This window comes from Phoxinus phoxinus (genome assembly GCF_949152265.1).
Source record: "Phoxinus phoxinus genome assembly, chromosome: 7".
NCBI classification, from domain to species: domain Eukaryota; kingdom Metazoa; phylum Chordata; class Actinopteri; order Cypriniformes; family Leuciscidae; genus Phoxinus; species Phoxinus phoxinus.
This window is the reverse complement of record NC_136882.1, coordinates 28,299,653-28,320,348: the sequence shown is the minus strand read 5'-3', so window position 1 is coordinate 28,320,348 and position 20,696 is coordinate 28,299,653. Positions and strand designations below refer to the sequence as shown.

Below are 20,696 nucleotides of genomic sequence, written 5' to 3'. Positions count from 1 at the left end.
CTTTTTTACTGCACTGACATAATGGACTCCGCTCTCCTGACTAATTCATACAGAAATCTTAATCATGCTTGAATTCTATATGCATTTCCCTGTTATTTCTTTGCAAAGTACTTATTTTAGTAGGTATGTGTTTGTCCCTGCCAGACCTGGTACAGTGATCATTGCAAGGTTGTCTTTGGCAAGTATTATTTAAAATAGCTAGAGGAAGACAAGTTTTTCTACACTGGCTGTAAATTAGGACTATGGACCATTTTCATCCAGGTCAGCATTCCCAGAGGAGCTCATTTCTGGAAGACGGTGTGACAGCATGCATTGTTTCAATATAAATCACCCAAAATTATGAGACCTTTTTGTCATGTAGCTTGAAATGAGACTCAAATCCTTAGCTTGAAAACTTTGGCTCGCTTCGTGTTCTTCACTTGATAAGCTGCTTTGCAACCCTCGGTCTGTCTGTTGTGGGTAAAAATAAAAGCCAATTTCATTAGTTGGGGAGACCGATATGAATCTGTGGATGAAAGCCATGGATAAATACTGTCATGCAAGACGACATCAAGGCTGGCAAACACGCATGTCTGGATTTCGCCGAGTTAGATGCGTTCCTGGGTCAACATATTTTGTTGAACCTGGAACAACATTCCGGTCCAAAAATGTAGTCCTAACCATATCCGTACCCCTAAACTTAACCCTACCCATAAGTTATCCATAAAATCAGAGGGAAATTATATGGTGAATATCACTGATGTAGAAGCACCTTACCCTTGTTGTTAGCCTAAACTTGACACAAACTGTAAACTTATCCCTCAAATCTGATTGGTTAATTGGAATGTTGTTCCAGGATCCACAAAGATGTTTTTCCGATAAAATCAGGTTCTGCGGCAAACACAATGTCTTTCGACAATACTCAGCCTCTTTTTTTCCTTCTAGAAAATGTCAGTTCATCTGTAAAAATGTTTTAAAACACTGAAACAAATAATAGCGAACTAGATGGACATAACTGAATGGACAAATGCAGACTGTAAATCACTTGATATGATACTTGTGCCACATCAAATAACAAAACGGAAGTTGAAAGAATAGTTGAGTGTTGAAAGACTACAGATGCTCCTGGATACAATAATAATATGATGGACAGGCATGAGAAGGGCTCATTTCCAGGATGGGAAGCTCTTGGAGGAAATCTCTGCTAAGGCTATTTTGTTCTCACTGACATACCAGGTCAACGCCAGTATTCATTTGTCTCGCAGTCATAGAAACGATTCAGAGAAATTATTTATTTTTACTCTATGCATATGTGCGCCTCACTAAAATACCCAGCTAGTGGCTATGTAACCCAACCCTGTTGTCATGATCAGCCCACTTTGGATTAGCATTGCGCTAATCTACTTCAATTCAGATTTGCAGTGTGTGAACAGGAGTTGCTGGTTGTTAATGATGGTGATGTCAAGGGGTCGACGGATAGAAGGTGAGAACATTTGTGAGGTCACACCAAGTCTTGCAGGTAATTTATGTTGAGTCAACTTTTGACCTCCTGAGTTTTTAGCGCAGTCTTTTTTTCTCAAGAGGTTTCCAACTTTGCATGATGGTTTGTGTGTGCCATTTAATCACATTTTCTGCTGCATTTCTTTTGTAAAACTGTATGTTAGTCATTATGTTCTGTTTTAGTTAGTTTGTTTTGCCCTTTTAATTTCTATGTGTACACGAAAAGCTTCAAACTGAGTAATTTTTAAATAGCTTTTTTTTTTCTTTCTCAAACTTAGCATCATGGAAACTGCTGGATAAAGTTGGTAAGATCTGACAATCAGATATTGTAAAGCCACAAACCCTCAGGTCCCCATATCTCTTTTTTTTTCTCCCTCTAGTGCCAATATTTGCGGTAATTTAATTTCAACTGCCTCCACCACCATGATCTTTAAAGGACATTTTTTGGCCACAGAAGGACAAACTTTGAGAAAAACAGAAATGTTTGCTGGATTCTCTCCATGTCGGAGATGTGAAATAGTAATTATGCGTTCATTGGGAACTCATAATTGCACATCTGTTTTTTATTTTATATTCCAAGAATGCAGTTGTGCTTTGCATTTGAATGCCATTTTATCGCATTTTGTAAGAATTTCAAAACTCATGCTAGCGTATAAAGATGTGAATTTAATACAGCAATCATCAATCCCCCTTTATAGCTGTTCTCGAGGTAGAGAATCGTTTTTTTTTTCTTTCTTTTTTTTCTACAAAATATAACTGCATACATACTTCAAAATAGCTTCCAGCTGAATTGAGTTACACCTCCCAAGTCTCATGAAAGACAGCAAGAAACCCAGAAGACCAATTGTTTTTAAGTAAACTAACTCCGCTAACAGTTTTATAACCTGGACCTCGTAAAAGAGGGCCAGACTTTTGGTCATTCCTCTGATTTCGCTGGAATCCCCATTTGCTTGTTGGTGTGGCAGCTGGGGGCGAGTATGTGTGTGTCCCTAAGGTGATATACGACTGCTGTGTCACGTTCCACATCTGACAACCATCCCAAGATGTACATCATCCATCCTTTTCCCTTTTCCATGTGATTCCTCAATAAAAGAGGGGGTGTGAATGTCAAAGCGGAGGGGAGGGGAGCTGAGAGGGAGGGGAAGGAATCAGAGCTCACACACAAACGGCATGCGTGAGAGAGAGTAAAAGAGAAACAGAGAGAGGGGAGAGAGCAAGTGGATGAGAGAGAGGGAGAGATCTAAAGACAATTGTTGCTTAAGAAAATTCATTTCTGTCCTAGAGGAGCCAGCTGGGATTGGATATTGCAGGTTAAACAGCACCAGGCAGAAGGTAAGACCACCAGTGCTGTAAAGGTGACCGGGTCATCAGTTACTTTTTACTGGCGGCAAGGTTATCGCTGTACATTAGTGTTTTACTGTGTGTCTTGTTTCAGAAGTGCATACATTACTAAGTATACTATATATCAATATTTATATAAATATTGATTGATATTATATATAATGTGTGTGTGTTTGATTTCTTATTCTTAATGCATTGTTAGCCAGAATTGACAAGCAAAATATGGTCATCGATCTACCTCACAATGCAAGAGTCCAGTTTTTACCTGAGTTCAGAGTGACGGTGCATATTAATTCGATTTGATCAGATACATAGTGATTTTTTTCAGAGTGACTCATAGCCGAAGTAAGGCGGTAAATGATAAATATGATAAGGCTCACATAATGTGTGCTATGGGAGATCGGTTGCTAAGGTAAGTCATTAGCATTATATTGAGAATTCACTCCTTGTCTGTGCAATACAAGCAGCTAAGCCAGAGGTCGTAAGCCGAGCGCACCAGATGAGAAATCATAGATATTCTGAGGATTGTTTATGGAGCTCGAGGAAGAGGTGAGCTAGAACACACTTCCCCCCCAGATGTTAGATGTAAAAGCTGGCAATGTCAACCAGTGTTATGTGTGCAACTCATTCATAATCAATACGTAATAGTCATTTGACGACTTAATCAGGCATTAAAGCCTGAGGTATTTTTAGAAGATGACGACAGCCGTCAATTTGCACATCACATTAAAGCGGGAAGGTTAACAGGACAGCATATCAGGGTCTCTAATTAATTTAACTGGAAACCCCACCACAGCTTTGCTATGCGCAGACCCTTTCATCTTTTAGCATTCCAATCAGACCGGCGCTTTTCTGAGAAGCCAAATGTAAAGCTAACATTAGTTTAGCGATGGCTCACATGGTGCCCCGGCTATTGGCATCAAACTACGTTCAAATCCATTGTGTTTGTCTTATCTTTATCACAGGGGATATATTTAGCGTGGGGTTTAGCTCTGGAGACGCGGTTACTGGCGTCTGCGTGTAGTGGCAGTGCCCCTGGCATGCTGCTTGTGTTGCAGATGGGCATGGGAGGAGGGCTGCGGGGTGATCCCTGCAGGAATCTGCCCTTTGGTTTATTAAAAGCCGGTCAAACAATAGGGTGCTAAACAAGCAGAAAACAGTGACGTAACCCCTTCGCCGGAGGAGGGGGTTTGGGCATGTCAATGTGACTGAGAAGACAATTCTGCTTATTGGCAAATACTAGGCGACCACACGCCTCACTCAACAACTGTGGACTCAGCTGCTGTCAGACCCTTCTGAAGTTTGATTATCCTTGTTAAACTACTCCAGCTATGGAATGAAATCTGAGTGATTCACAGGGAACATGGAGTGATTTACCTTATTTTTCTTGTATAACCAACAAATATACTTAATTATAATTATACAACAGTTAAGTGGTGGGGATTTTTGCAGTGACTCTTTCTACACTTTTCTACATTGGTACACCATTAAGTGGTGACAAGTAACTGTATTTGAGTCACGGAGTAATTTATTGTACCGACTGAATGTACCCGGGTGACCTACTACTTCTGACGAGATTCTGAAGTTCGCATCTGACAGACACTTTACTAATTGTGAATGGTAGTGAAGCCAGGCAACTGACAGTGTAAATCACCAGAAAAAGACAACATGGCGGATGTAGCACATTCGGATTTTATTCATACTGAATCTCAAAGCAAGTTCTTATTCAATTGTAGTACCTACTCTGACAGTTTGAGGACCCAAAAAAATTTCAGAACCCAGCAAGACTTTACAAATGAGTCAGTGAATCACTAAATCAAACAATTTGTTTAAAAACACTAATTCAGTCAGGAATGTTTCTACTTGCTCTGAGACACTGCGTTGACTAGGAACTATTCGTTGACTGCGCAAAAATAGACAAACTAATATCCAATATTGTGTCCAAAAAAAGATACTCAATATTAACATTTTGTTTTTTTTTCAACTGTTGTAAAAAAGCAATATTATTGCTTAATCGTTAATAAATGTTCTTCAAATACAATTATTTTCTCAGCATAGTTTGATTTGAAGGCATTAGATGACTTTGACATGGATTACCTCAAAAATTGAGCTCTAACTTCAGATAAGCCCGTTTCTACACAATAATGTTGAGGAAGCTATAACTAATAAAGTGGATTCAATTGTTTCAATCCACATAATCCAAGCCCTTAAAATTACAGTCTGTTCTTTATCTTAAGCAGAAACAGCAGCAAGGTTTAGAACAGGAGACAGAGACTGAGATATCAAGGGATATACACATGATCCCCTTTCTTTCAGTGTCTGCAAAGAACAACCACCATGTGAAGATGCCCTGAAATGAAAAGCTCATGGTGTTACCATGGCATTTTATACTCTCAAAATCAAATAAACACTAACTATGAGACGGTGAGAAGCAACACTGAATAGTGTGCAACCGCTCCTCCTACCATACGGCCCCTAACCTGTGGCTGCTTTTGAATGTCAGGAATTTCACAGTCCTAATGGTGCAGACGGCGAGGCCCCTCTCTAGCCTTGCCATGGCCTGAGAGGATCAGCAATGATCAAAAGATCCATACTCTATTTCCACAACCACCAGTGCCGTGCCTAGGGACAGTTCATTCCAGGGGTCTGCTCCCTAAGTGGCGTTATAGCCGCTGACGGGACTCCCGGTTAGGACACAGTCCCTAGGCGAGCAGTCTGGGTCTGAGAGTTCAGTGCAACGGGGTTATGGCATGTCTCACCCGGTCCTGGCTCCTGCCTTCCTTTTAAATTTGTTTATTGTTTTTTTCTTCCTGTGGGATATTATTTGGCAGTTAGTGAATATGAAAAATACCCTGTTTTGCATCTTGCAACTTGGAAGTATTAAGGGATAGTTCACCCAGAATAATTTACTCACCCCTCATGTCATTCCAATTACTTTCCTCTGTAAAACCCAAAAGACTATATTTTGACGAAGGTTTCAACTGTTTTTATCCAAATCAAAAAGATCAGTGGTGTTCAAAACAACATTTAATTTTATTGTATGTACAAAAACATTTTTTTTCACTCTTTAAAATCTTCTTTTGTGTTCCACAGAATAAAGAAAACCATATCAGTTTGGAATGACATGAGAGCGAGTAAATGCAAAAGCTATATATATATAAATATATATATATATACCAATATGGTTCACTGTACTTATGCATGGAAGAAACAGCAATGCAAAATATGTTGAAAAAAAGTACTGTCTTCGAAATAAAGAGCCAATCACCAACAGTTCCGGTTGCCATAAAAACGGTCAGTGTCCTGATACTTATGCTTAGGACTGCATATGCATTACCTGGAACAATCTGAAATATATGCCAATTTAAAGTAATTTAAGCATAACAAAAAACATAACAACTTAATTTTGTGATGATTGAAATGTTTTTAAAATGTAATTTTTTTAGATTTTAGTATTTCCCCACTTAAGTAGACAGAGGTTGGTCTTGCATGCCTGAAATAGCTGCCTGGAACAGTTAATTGCAAATATGGCCACTAAGTGAACTGACTTTCCTGAAAGGGACTTTCATTTTTAGAAGTTTTACAATGAACCATACTGTGGAGTGGAAAACAATTTGGGTTAGACACTTAAGTTTAGACACCTCCAAAAAAGTGTCTATGCTGAGCAAAACAAGTTCTTGTCTCTGAAAAAAAAAAAAATCTAATTAAAGGAAACATTCGAGTACAGCTTGCATCAGATAGTTGCGAGGTCAGATTCCAGCATGTCAAAGCTAATTTTCCTAGTCTATAAACTCAAAAATTTCAGTTTACAAATTGAAAAAAGGACATACGAAGCCTGAGAGGGAAATAATTCTTCTGGTCTGAGGTGGACAGATGTGGCGGATGTTGTCTCGGAGGGGATTGTAAGTCCTTCTGCTGTTTGTAGACACACTGGGCTTTATAAATCTACAGGCCAAAGCAGGTGTGGACGCTGTGGTGGTCAACATTACCTTACACTGAAAACTATGGAGCAATACACCCACAACTGCCCTTACAGCAGTAGAAGCCTTCAACCGATGAAGCTGCCATGGATGGTTACGCCATGAGGTCACCGTCTCATTGTTTATGAACTAAATTGGATCTGTAGTTATCTTTTGAGCTGGGGTGTCTACACTGCATTGTTAAGGCCCATTACGGTCACTACAGATCAGTACGGCAGACGCTCTCAACCAGGTCTGAATGTCAACAGTCGTGCCTGGGCATGATGATGAAGATGGCGGCTGGTATGCCCGATATTAAATAAATGACGAAGTCCTGTATCCGAAGCATCCGAGTTAAGAACAGACTGTGATGTGTGCTCGTGTAAACCCAGCAACACATGCTCTTCGGTGCAGTTAAACATTTCAGGGAGTATTTATTTAAACAGGCAAATTGATACCTAAAATCCTTACACGAGGAATGCTAAAGTTAAATGAGTCGCTCTTGTAAGAAAAACACAAGGAGAAAGTTTTAAATTAGCCTGATGTGTTTGCGATTTCGGAGCAATTGCGGGTTTCGGAATAAAATTTGAAAGAGGTTTAGACATAATGCAAGGTATTGTTTTAGTGAATGATAATTTCCTCTCTGTCTGATCCAGGTTTGTGGAGTCGGTTACCCTAAGGGCTCTGCTACTCTTTCTCTCCCTCATTACACCAAACCTTTTAGCAGTCGTGGCTCAGTGAATTTAACTGCCACACACGATACATTGTCATGAGGACTGTAAAGCACTAAGCTCATGAAAAAATAAGTATATGTGTACCTAAGTTGGCAATTGTTTTACTGTCATGAGAGAACTTGCACCGAGACTTATTTCTTTCTATGAAAAATTCATTTCTGGGGAAATTTGCTCCAGGCTGTTTATTAATATATTAGGTTTCTTCACTGTGTAATAAAAACACCATGTTTTTTCAGTGTTGGGATTGTTAGAATAACAGTACAGCGGTCTGCCAGAACTCCTCATACATCACAGCCCACTTATTCCTGCCTGGAGACATGGCAGCAATCACCTTAACCAGCTGGCAGAGGCACAACAGACGTCTGTCTCGGGTCATCTGTCACTGATGGGTTCTCACGCAGACAAACTCCCACTCTCCCTTACGTTGCACCTTACCTCACCTGCCCAGTCCCTTTAACAACTAACAACTTAAACAGCTCCCAACTGGGCGTAACATGCGAAACATTACCAGAAATCAGGCTCTCAGGTGGGTGTTTTTTCTGCAGCTTGCATCCCGGACTAACCGCGGTTCCTTTCTTTACCCACAGATACATCCAGGCCACTCAAGGAGATGGCTGAGTTTAGAGACAACGCTCACTACATGTTTCGGTTCACTTATGTGGCATCAAAAACACAGTGGAGACCTCTTCGTTGTCTTCTGTAGGAGACGGTCAAGCTTTCTTTTGTTTTACCTGTGGAAGCTGTGGACAATATGAGGAACTCAGTCGCTCTGGGCCAGCCTGGGATTCTACTTCTTCTGGTCACATGTCCTCTGCTGACTATCCTGCAGGGTGTCACCTGTAAGGCAGAGAGTGGACACTTAGGGGACAATGATCCTGACAGGTGTATGAGACATCATTTTGTTGAGACCATCACACATCCTATCTACAAATGCAATTCAAAGGTAAGAACTCAAAAAATTTAATTGTGTTTGTATTTGTAGTTGTATTTGTGCCATATAAATATGTTAAAAATCCATAAAAAATGTTTGGTTCAAAAAATGTCATGTTTTCTAAGCAAATTTCTGCCTGTTTGATCCAAAATGTCAGCTAAACTAAGTTTGTATCTAGTAATATATTTTTGTAAAATTTATAACATTATTATTCATTTATACAACAGAAGTATTTAACAGTAACAGTTGCCAGTTCATTTCGAATCTGAACAATAACTTAAAGGGATAGTTCACCCAAAAATGAAAATTATTGTTCCAAACCTGTATGAATTTCTTTTTTCTGTTGAACACAAAATAATATATTTTAAAGAATGTTGGTAACCAGTATTTTTTTCCCCTACTATGGAAGTCAATGGTGCCCATCAACTGTCTAGTCAACAGTAATTGAACAATGATTCCCTGTTCAGTGGGGGGAAAAAAGCTATTCAGAATTTTAAAAAATAAAATAAAAATAAACTAAATATATAAAATGTAACCTACAATTGTAATGAAACCTGAAAATATAAAAATAAAAGCCAATACAAATCAATTTTTATTATTATAATAGTATATAAATAATAAAACACTGGTAGGAAACACTAGCATGCACAAAATGATATTTGATGACACTGCAAATGGACACACAAAGCTTTCCCGTATCTCGCCAATGGCGACTTGATTTCAGATTATTGTTACACATGTTTTTTTTGTCACATATCAGTATGTAGGAGAAAAAAAGCCTTAGCATCCAAGTGAAAGGAACACAAAAATTTAGCTCCCTTGTTGCTTATTGAATTATAAAACAATGGTCTGGGAGGCCAGGTCTTCTTGTAAGACAATACACTCTCTACACCCACAACTTTTCTGCTAACAAGCTGCATAAAAACAAATCAAGTCTCCTGATGCTTTAGAAGGTCCCTCATAATTAGAACCCAAGAAACCTTGTTTTCATTTATTGAATCAGATAGCATGGCTGGCTTGTCTAATGACCTCTACCTTTAACTACTTTGACACCTTGGCAAGGAACACTGCCTGCCTGTGCGGCCTAAAGCCTCGCCAGAAATAAGCACTCATGAGGTGCATAAAATGTCTGGAGGTGGCACAGTTCCAAGGCTCCACACAGTGTTACGCCTGAGTCATTTTTTGCTTATCGAAACAATACAGTGCCTCAGATACGTCCCCTCAAAATAAGCCATCGATAATAAATGGGATGAGTTCCAGATGCTCTGATTCACCTGTTCCCCTCAGAAGGACAGCCTCTCATGATCTGTATATTGTGAATTGAGTTTCTCAGGCTCCCGCTCTTACAAACCCAGCTGGGCTGTGTCAACAAATATTCAACATTCAATAAACTGAAGATGAGCTAGTCAGCCACCTGTGCTGGAGCTAAACATCTTCATTCTGCAAGCATTACACAAACTGTATTTTCTAATTACCAGACAAACAGCGTGATTATCCCAAAGCAGTGAGTAGAAAATGGAAAACGTGGTTAGGTAAAGTTTCATTCAAGGATCCAAATAAAGCAGCTGAATCTCTCTAAAGTAATTAAAACCGACTCTGCGTACATGATTGCTTCCAGAAAGTAATTAGTGAATAGGGCTGTAAAATACTGATATTCCAATTAATCATAATCTTTATATAGATTCCTAAAATCCCAAGAACTATCCTTTATTTTGCCTGAACTGTTTTCAGTGGTGCACTCCTTGTACTCCTTCTCGTCAGTTTACAGTCTTTATCTTTCAATTTTATTTAAACTCTATTGAAGTAATTTTGTCCATTTGATGATAGATAGTTATATTTTCAAAAGGCAAATTCTCTAAACACGCGATCATACCAACCTCCGATCCGAGGATAAATTATGAGAAAAATAACCTCCCGAGTCCTGAGTCTTTTTTTCCATTTGTCAGTGACAGACACGATGAACGAATCGTTCACAAAGGACCACCATCAGTCATACGGCAGGTCATATTTTATCTGAGTTTTCAGTCTGAATTTCAATGATACAACAAACTTAATGTTCCTAAGTGCAGACTATTATGATTCATGAACAAATATCCCTTTTAGTGAATCAAAAAGCATTAAGTGCAACCAGTGTAGTACCATTTACAAAAAAATACAGCACAATTTTAAGAGTGATATTGCTTTTTTTTATATACAAGTTCAATAACCAAGTTAATATTTCCAAACAAATCCAGACAACACAGACAATAAGAGTGATACAAACTCAGTGTTGTTGGATTGAGTACTCCTGGAACTCTATAATGAATAACTCTATAACCGTTTTAGAAGCTTCCCTGTGTAATTTACAGCATCAGCTGGGAGATCATTTCTTTGATACACAAGCAAAACGGGATTTTATAACTAAAATATGCCCAAATGAATCGGAAATCAAATTGAATTGAATCAGACAGAGCTTGTGAATTAGAAAATCAGCTCTACTGGTTAAAAGCAAGAACTGTATATAGGTGAAACTCGAAAAATTAGAAAAATTGTGCAAAAGTTAATTTATTTTAGTAATTCAACTTAAAGGGTGAAACTAATATATTATATAGACTCATTGCATGCAAAGTGAGATATTTCCAGCCTTTATTTGTTGTAATTTTGATGATTTTGGCTTACAGCTATGAAAACCTTTTCACAATATTCTAATTTTGAATTTGGGGTTTTCATAAGCTGTAAGCCATAATCATCAACATTATAACAAATAAAGGCTTGAAATATCTCACTTTGCATGTTATGAGTCTATATAATATATTAGTTTCACCTTTTAAGTTGAATTATTCACATTTTTCGAGTTTCACCTATAAAGCCACTGACCGTTTTTGTATCAAACTAACCCAACAGTGAAATATTTATTAGTTTCTGTCTGATTGACAGACCTTGGCATGTACACAGGCCCATTGTCTAAAAGCAGCACAATGGATTAAGCTCAACTCAGTCACCTTTAAAGAAGCCTATTACACATTGCATTAGTTATGAGGATGACTGTTGCTTCCATGCAAATTTCAGTAGTGCTACACAATAGGGTCCACCTGCGCAGTCACTCTGAGATAAATATAGAGGGGAAGAAGAGCTTACATCTGCTGCCCAGCTTTTGTCACCTTGCCATGTTTCCTTGGATATTTATCTTCTGTGGCCACACACCTCCACTGCACCCCCCTGGCCTCTGAAATACTCCACATCTATTCTCCGATTGTTTTACGAACATGGCCTGTGCCTAAAGTTTCAGGTGACATTAAATAATGACATCAGCTAAAAGCAGCAAGTCAATGCCGCTTCATTCATGGATGTCGGACCATGAGTGATGCATATCGGGTGCTTTTTGGCCTCAGACAGGCTAGTGTTCCTTATAATGGGGGTGACACTCTGCTAACACTATGCAGCTGAAAGACAACATGACATAGGAGTCCATTTACGGAGTGTTCAGGAATGTGGCGGCCCGCGGTTTGGCCAGCACCTCATATTCCGAATCAGTAGACCATTGAACTGGGTCACGTTTGTGTCTATCACTGCAGATGAGCATCACTCATTAACCTTTAATTACGAGAGAACTCTTATGTAGGACAGAGCTTTTCAAAGGGTTTTTTTTTTTTTGATGAGCGAATCTCTCTTTATCAGCCAGTGAACTCCAGCGATGTAGCCAGGTGGATCACTGACCCCCATAAATCGGTCCTGCGAAGTGCAAAGCCTTTCATCTGTCACACAACAATCCTCACAAAGCAGATGAGGCAAATTTGTGAGATTGAGGTATTTGGGGGAGTCAAGTAGCCTGAGCATCCAGGTCTGGGAGAGATCAACCACACTCCCATCACCATGCAGGTGCAAGGTCAAAGTGAGAGAGTACACAAGCTTTCTTTGTTCAACACTGCAAACTTTCTCAGGAAACTTATCTTAGTTCTTCTGACACAGGGTTCTTGCTTTATAATAACTACAAATACTTGTGCAGACAACGAAGGATGCCCTCTGGTAAATCCACTTAGTCAGAAAATCTAACACACATTCCAGTTTTTATTGATGTCTTTAAAAAAGGGCGAAGGCCAATTTGGGACTAAAGAAATGGAGACAATGGAGAAATGAAAATAATTTCTTAAAACAAAATTAAACAAATTGGGCATTACAAAGATTTTGTAGTTAAACATTTTTTGTATGGCATCATCTAACTAAAATGTTACAATATATGCCAATATGAATATTTTACAGGTGATCGACATCAGGTTTTTTTTTTTCTCTTTATGCACTTACATGATCAGAATAATCTAAAATGCTTTATAACCTGAATATATTAACCCGACACATCCGTTGAATTGTGTAAATGTGGTTTGAGATGGCACAATCTCCAAACAGTAACGTACAGTCTGATTTAAATGATCATTTTCTCCTTTATCTGTTGCTGGTTTGAGTGACACACACACTATCTATCTATCTATCTCTCTCTCTTTTAGTGAGATACATTTATTTTTAGAAAACTAAATGGGCCAATAGTCTTAGAACACAAATATTTTCCCATTTGGTTTTATTTTTTCCAATACTTATCTAGAAGAGCTGGAAATTATTCCAATTTCAGACAGTCAGACAGTCAGACAGTCAGACAGACAGACAGACAGACAGACAGACAGACAGACAGACAGACAGACAGACAGACAGACAGACAGACAGACAGACAGACAGACAGACAGACAGACAGATAATGATATTTAATGTGTGACAAGAGAAAGATAGTAACACCCGTTTACTCAAACATGGAATTAAATGAACCTTTTATGCTCTACAGATGGTTCTCCTGGCTCGATGTGAGGGTCACTGCAGCCACACGTCCCGCTCAGACCCGCTGATCTCTTTCAGCTCTGTCCTGAAGCAGCCTTTCAAAAGCACGTGTTTCTGCTGCCGTCCACACACCTCCAAACTGAAGGCGGTACGTCTGCGATGCTCAGGCGGGACACGGATAACCGCTACTTACCGTTACATCCTTGCGTGCAGCTGCGAGGAGTGCAGCTGAATCAATGTGTCATGGAGAAAGACCCTCTGGCTGAAACACATTAAAAAAAGAAAAAAAAAGTTGAAGGTACACTTTATTGCTGATGATTCAGAGCAACCATTTTACGATTCATTAGCACTGCCAACAACCCATCAAGACTTCAAGAAGAATCACATGTAAAGTGTCGCATGCACTCGGATTTCCAGATGTCGGCCCGGCCGTCGCACCTGCGCATGCGCTCAGCCAGTCAATTTACTTTTATTGCATTCCATTGTTTTGATCACTGCGTGTGTAAAATAGCGGATGCCGACAACAACATTGTAAATCTTGAGGGAAATTTGATGAAGCTGAGGGGGAGTCACTTTGGCGGACTATGTTTTACAATATATGAGAGATTTAATACACCGACCAGGACAGAAGGCTGGATGTTTGCATAGACAATGCAAGTGGTGAACTATATAAGTTTGATTTATAACTAGGATAGAATCTAAATGGATAGTTCATTATTTACTCCTATTGTTCCAAACCTGAATGACTTTATTTCTTCTGCAGAACACAAAAGAAGATTGTTTTAACTGTTTTATTCAATGAAAGTCAGTGGAGTCCAAAACAACACTGAAACCCATTGACTTGTATAGACAAAACAAAAACTGAGATGTCTTCTTTTGTGTTCAACAAAATAAATACAGGTTTGGAACAACAAAAGGGTTAGTAAATTATGTTCATTTTGTGGTGAACTATCCCTTTAAGGTCTCTGGAATTGCCCACATGTTCCAGGCATACATCTTTGCTTCATTATACCGGCTTAATATTTGAACAATGAAAAATACTCTTGTACAAAGAAATCATAGTGCCAATTATAGACTTTGTAAACCTCCTTCAGGTTTTTACTGTGGGGTTCACAGCGATCTACCATGCCAGACCGTATGTGGAAAATGTCAGTGTTCAGTCTGTTTATTTCATCATCAAAGTCTCGCAATGGCTCATGACACATAATAGCAGCAAGTTGTCAAGCTAATCACGTACAGTTATAATAACTATGATGTTTGCATTGTGGAATTGTGCAGTAAATGACAAATGCCATGTATAAAAAAAAAAGAAAAGAAAATGTATCGTTCCTCAAATTTCTCTAATCTGTGGAAATAAATTCACCCTCTACAAACTGCTGAAACTGTACCGCTGGGAAATTATGACAATTTGCTTGCTGGACAGGTTTGTATTCCACTACAAATATGACAGCTTTTTGGGCTCTGCACATGAATCTAATAAACAGTGCCCTTTTGTTTTTAAAGTCTGACTGGCTGCCTTGTGCTAGCTGTCTTGTTACACATACTTTGGCTCCTCCATACAATGTGACTTTCAGTAGGGCTATAATTAACTTAATGGCTAATTTGACAGCATGACAGACAATCCACATAATAGCTGTCAGTTGAGTTCTCTGTAATTTTTATGGCTGCCCTAAGACATCTCCCTACACGATCGGCTGCAGAGTCGAGGCACCCAGCTAAATGACGCATCATCTTGTTCTCTGACCTTCCGTTAATTCTAACAGAACGCTCCAGGTGTTGTACACGTGCGTGTCTTTATCCCCTCTCAAACAAGTGATAATTCAAGCAAAACCGACAGAGGATTCAAACAGAACGGGGTTAAATATTTCACCTGATTACTATTAATTGAACCCAGTCCCAATTTTGGCCCAAGAGTGTGACTTTTCCTTCTTGTGTGGTGTCCAATTGAGTGGGGGGGGGGGGGGGGGGGGGGGGGGACACATTTAACCATCTAAAACACAAAAAGGTAAGTTTGTTCCTGCCAAGAAAGTTGTAAAGGAGCAAGTTACTAAAATGCCATGAATAAAAGACAAAGACAAACACCATTGCGCTATTCTGATCATTTAATTGCCCACATGTCTGCAATATATTTTTGATCTCTCATAAGATACCAATGTGAGGCAGTGTAGAATTCTGTCCTATAACTTTATTAGACTAAAGACAATATCAGCTGCAATTTTATAAATACTGAAATTGAAATGGTTATTTGCTACTCACTCTTCTTTGAAACGATCCTCCTTCACTGGACTTCACTGGCTTGCACAGCTACTTTGCAATAAAATCTGTTGTCAGTAAAAATAGACAAATAATTATTTAAACAAAAGCAAAAACAACTGCATATCAAACAAATGGTTGTAAAAGGATGTGCACCTCATTCAGCCATAAAACATGGTATTGTATTTGAACATGTTGTTGGAGTGTTTGTCTCCAACAAACTGTTTTTTTTTTAATCTAATCTATGATATGACTAGGACTATCAGGAGGTATAGGTTTAAGTAATTCCAAATTATTTCATCAACATCCTCATATAGCTGCTGTTGCTTTTCTGTGTCGCACACTATGGACTAATGTAGCAACTACGCCCTCTTGTGGCTGACATAGTAACTGGACTGTTTATCCTTTTTTCACATTCCCTTGAGAGAAACATTTCAACAAAAATGAAAACTCACCTTAAGTAATTTCCTTCGTCCAGGTACACAAAAAGAGATACTTGTTCATGAATGTTCATGCAGTTCTTTTTTCTACAATAAAAGCATATATGAGTGTCAAGGTGCAAAAATGACAAAAGTACCATAAAATGAGTCCATATAGAACCCTTACTAGCCTATATCCCAAGTCTTAAAGGGATAGGTTACCTTAAAATTTAAATTCTGTCATCATTTACTCATGTTACCTCATGTTATGTTCAAATAGGAGGTGGCGAAATTATGAGTTGCCTGGAACACAGAAAATTGTTTTTCAATCTAAGTAAAATAAGATCATACAACATAAGTTAGACATTCATAATTAAAACACAAATTATTGTGTTATTTAAAATCTAGGTTGCTATACAATTACTACAGTGGCTGACCAAATCATCAAGCACATACAACCTTGTGGTAATACATTTCACAGAATAAAACTTGAGATTTTCTTGTAAAACATAGTCCACTAATCTTTGAATAAACTTCAGGAAAGAAAAATTGGAATTCCAGAGGGAACCCATGACATGAACATATTCTTCAAGTTTTTAGGACTACAAAGTACAAACAGAAATTTAGGCCTATATTATTTTATCTCTTTCTCTTGTTCTATTTGATTAATTCTTTCTTTGTATTTTTAGCGTTGTTTATTTAATTACGTTGAAATTGTGTAACACTCTGTGTTTTTTAAGGTGCTTATAATTAAAATTGTATTTTATTTTAACTCTTATTTTGGATATCATTGCATAAACATTGTATGCACTACCAATTACTTTTCCTGACTCTCAGTGACTTTTTAACAAACATTTCAGTGAAAGGCATATGGATCTGTCAGAAGTGGGATATAGGACTTTTATCCTTTTATGATGACCTGACAGCCTTATCCTGAAGAAAGTGAGCTTTAAAGAAGATGTTTATGATATGTCTCATAGCCCGAAGTGTGAGACCTAATTGACCACATCCACCAGATGGCAGCAAACTCAGATACAGCACATACAAAACAATGCAAAAAACACATTAGGGTACAAACAAAACAAAATAACAAACCATGTAGGCTAATACACTTTCAGACAAAAAAGTATTTGTAAGTTTTGAAAGACAAAATTCATGAACTACACCTGTGGTTGCTCTGCTAAGACCCCTGAACTACATCTTTCATTTGGAAGGAAATGGAAATGATACTGCTCACAAAATTTGGCAAATGTCTTTCAGAAATGTTTGAGTTTCGGCTTCCGATGTCATCCGCTTCCTGTTATTTTTACCTGTACAAAAAAGCTGGTTATGCTGCTTGATATTGCAAACTGGTGGGCTATTTCTTACCCTATTATTTGAATGTATTGTCGTAATTATAAACACACTGGTTTGTGTTGCAAAATGCAAATAGTTTTACCATTTACAGCTCACTTATGAATCGGAAGTCTCGCACATTCACAGAAAATAGCTTACTTCCGCGTTGAAAAAATCCTCTTGAACCTATTGAAGGAGCCTACAATATCCTAATGAGAGTACTCAAGTAAATATGTAGTGTGTCTCAAAACCATGTCGCTTATAATGTGATCTGGAATAGCCTACTTGTCCATGCTACACTGAACATGCTTATCAGACCACCTATCCGGGTAACTGACCAAAGCTAATTTCATGGTTCTCGTATCACACCGCCTACCTGCATTTCAGTTATCGGTTGTAGTGAAAATTGCCTCAGTTGCGGAGATTGGTTTGTACACTTTAAATTACCCTTTTTATCTTAGCAGATCCACATTGTGTGTCCACAATGTCCAGTTTATTTGCATACTTCTCCGCCAACAGAAACAAAACTAACGCATCTGGTTTTACTGGACGCCAAACAGAATGAAACTCCCCCTGTAGTTAATAATTGTATCCCTTAAAACTAATTTTTGATCACCAAAAAGACATATTTAAACGTTTATTTCTTGAAGAAAATTATTCATGCCTTAAAATAGCTTGAATGTAAATCTACACCCTTGCCTCATTTAGTATACACGGTTCTATGAATATGCAATTTAGCCTCCACCCTACTCACTCACACCAGCTTATGGCGCTTTTCCACTGCATGGTACGGTACGGTTCGGTACGGCACGACACGCTTTGGCGCTTTTCCACTGCATGGTACGGTACGGTTCGGTACGGCACGACACGCTTTGGCGCTTTTCCACTGCATGGTACGGTACGGCTCACTTATGGCACATTTCCACAGCATGGTACGGTACGGTACGGCTCGCTTTAAATGGTACCACCTCTGTTGAGGTTCCAAGCGTACCGTACCGATACTATAATGTGACGTAAAAACAGTGCAGATCACTGATTGGTCAGACAGAATTGTCACTTCATTGTATTCATTGTATTTGCGACACGAGACACTAAACCCGCTAGATTTAAATAGCCAGACAACAGCCAATGCGGTAGCACCTGTTTTTAGAGTATTTACTTGACAAAAAAAGTAAAAAAAAAAAAATCAAACAAGAAATGGCTGAATCGTGGTCAGTGGACGAGGTGCAGACGTTGGTTGCCGAGGAGCGGAAGTAGCACAGCTCTTAGCCGCACACGGCTACCACCGGACCTACAACCACAACTATTAACGATCAGTCCCACCCACTTTGAAGCGGTACTAACTGCAGTGGAAAAGCAACCGAGCTAAAGCGAACTGAACCGTGCCGTACCGAGTCGAGTCGTACCACGCAGTGGAAAAGCGAAGCGAGCCGAACCGTTCCGCGCCGAGTAGAACCGTACCAAGCCGAACCGAGCCGTACCATGCAGTGGAAAAGCGCCATTAGAGATCCACTCATTGACGACCACACTTTGACCTGATTGGTTACAAGGTAGATTGTGACGTCAGAAACACCAGCGATTTCAAACCACGTTTTCGAGACGTCTTTTTCACTGCAATTTTAAGGAGAAAACATTTAGCAATGGTGCTGACTTATGCATTTGCACATGGTTTGTCAGCATATTAATAGGCTACCACATACATAAACAACATTAAAAGCTTGATTTCCACCACATGGGGACTTTAACGCCTATATACTGGAGCGGAGTGACAGAGCTTTTCCTTCCCGGGATGGAATAGCTTCTATTATCAAACGGCTTCAAATCCACTCCGGGTTTTCTATATTTCTGTTCTCTGATGTTTACTGATAGAACCCCTTCATTAACTGAGCGATCAAGGAGCGGTGAGAAAACCAAAAGCCCGCTTGTCGCTGCAGGAAAAAACGCACAGCTCTTCTTCCAATCGCAAAAGAAGACAAAGACGCGTGAACTTTCAAAAATCCACTACTCCTAATTCCAGGTCAACTCATTCTCAGCCAAAACTTACTAACAACGTATCAGTTTAGCACCCATCACAAGAAGCTGATCACAAACATGCGCCAGCGTACGAACCCGCGATTTCAGACACAGAAAGCGATCTTGAGCTCTGGAACGCCACTCTACCAATTAATTATGTACCAAATATAAAATTATGTTAGTGACGGTCCCTGATTCTGATTGGTTAGGTGACCTCATTACATCACGTGCACTATTACTCTGTGTTGCTGCGGTTCCATGTAGACCTTGTTCAGAGCGCCATGACAGGTATGATAACGAGGCTGTGTGAGGTGAGGCGGGACTTACCGGTTGTGTCCCAAAGAGAAATGAGAAGACGAAGACTGGACTGCAGCAGGTTAGTTGGGAAAATAAATGTATTTATCTATGGCTCTTGTCATTCATTGCCCATAGACTGTAAAAAAAAACTGCCGGTTTAGGGCAGCGAGGTAACAAGTCAACTGCCTACGTTTTCGGACTAACGTTAATTTTACGAACTTCCCAGGATGACTTGAACGCACCAGTACCACTACACAACACCTCTAACGTTACTACCAACCACTTAGCAAAGTAAACATATTATCATTGAAGCTTAGGGTATTGTGAGTAAGCGAGTGGAACGTTACCTGCATTTACAGTAGATAAAGCATTTTCCTTCAAGTCAGTCCTATATTCGTAATAAAAAAATCGTTTGAATTTCGGCGCCGCTGCAATATCTTATATTAGTTAAGGGGATTCCCCGTGACACGCTAGTCATTTGTCAGTTGTGTCTTGCTTCTCTGCGAGTGTGTTTGTTCTTGTCGACGACAGACTCACTCATAAAGACAGTATTTGCCGCCATCTAATGGCGAAATAAAGTTCGGTTGCTGATCACGGCCAGGGACTATTTTTTCCAGCGGAAGTGATGCTTTTAGAGATTTTAGTACTTCATGAAAGTTGCATTGATGCATCTTTTTTTGGCTTTAATATTTGTATTGTGTGTGGTAAACTTTTTTTTTTAAAGCATTAAGGTACTCGAGGCTAGTGCTGCTGTATCGTGAATAAGTCTCGGTACCGCACACAGTCTCTTGTACCGTATTTCTTACATATAGGAAGTGTGATAAAGACTTCATCCTTCGAGGATGAGTGACAGTAACGTTTTTACTGGACTTTTTTGAAAGTTATATTAACCCTTTCATGCATGAATTATGATAACCTCAGTCAGGATTTTTTTCCTGTGTTTTTATTGCTCTTATGGCATGAAAAACAAAATTTGATTTGATTTTCAGATGTCCACTTGAGTGGACAGCGTCAGCATGCATTATGGTTTAAACTGAAGAGATACTGTACTAAACATAATACAATAATCAAACAGATAAAGTATCTGTATTTAACAAACTAATCAATACAATTATAAAATCATGTGAAAACT

General features: G+C 39.0%; 2 protein-coding genes and 1 long non-coding RNA gene across 10 annotated transcripts in view; 2 read left to right on the top strand and 1 right to left on the bottom strand.

Annotated features, from left to right (window-relative positions):
- Nucleotides 1-4,491: 4,491 nt before the first annotated feature.
- LOC307001356 lies at nt 4,492-20,078 on the bottom strand. Of its 8 annotated transcripts, XR_013798212.1 has the most exons (8): nt 17,358-17,624; nt 17,086-17,229; nt 16,180-16,222; nt 15,956-16,027; nt 15,504-15,568; nt 15,118-15,237; nt 13,239-13,509; nt 7,674-8,350 (listed from the first exon to the last, which is right to left on the bottom strand). It is a non-coding gene; the product is annotated as an uncharacterized lncRNA (long non-coding RNA). The 8 variants fall into 8 exon arrangements; XR_013798209.1 differs by lacking the exons at nt 15,118-15,237; nt 17,086-17,229; nt 17,358-17,624 and adding exons at nt 4,492-5,630; nt 19,299-19,407 and having other exon boundaries at nt 8,245-8,350; nt 16,142-16,222; XR_013798208.1 differs by lacking the exons at nt 15,118-15,237; nt 17,086-17,229; nt 17,358-17,624 and adding exons at nt 4,495-5,630; nt 19,912-20,076 and having other exon boundaries at nt 8,245-8,350.
- ndp (norrin cystine knot growth factor NDP) lies at nt 8,265-13,479 on the top strand (the record flags this gene model as incomplete). Its single annotated transcript, XM_079617724.1, has 2 exons — nt 8,265-8,456; nt 13,255-13,479. The coding sequence occupies 2 exons, from the start codon at nt 8,265-8,267 to the stop codon at nt 13,477-13,479; spliced, it is 417 nt and encodes a 138-aa protein (XP_079473850.1).
- Nucleotides 19,507-20,696, top strand: part of mao (monoamine oxidase) — a 48,067-nt gene continuing 46,877 nt past the window's right edge. The window contains exon 1 of the mRNA XM_079617720.1: nt 19,507-19,643. The gene's annotated coding sequence lies outside the window, so the exon portion shown is untranslated. The remainder of the gene's footprint in view (nt 19,644-20,696) is intronic.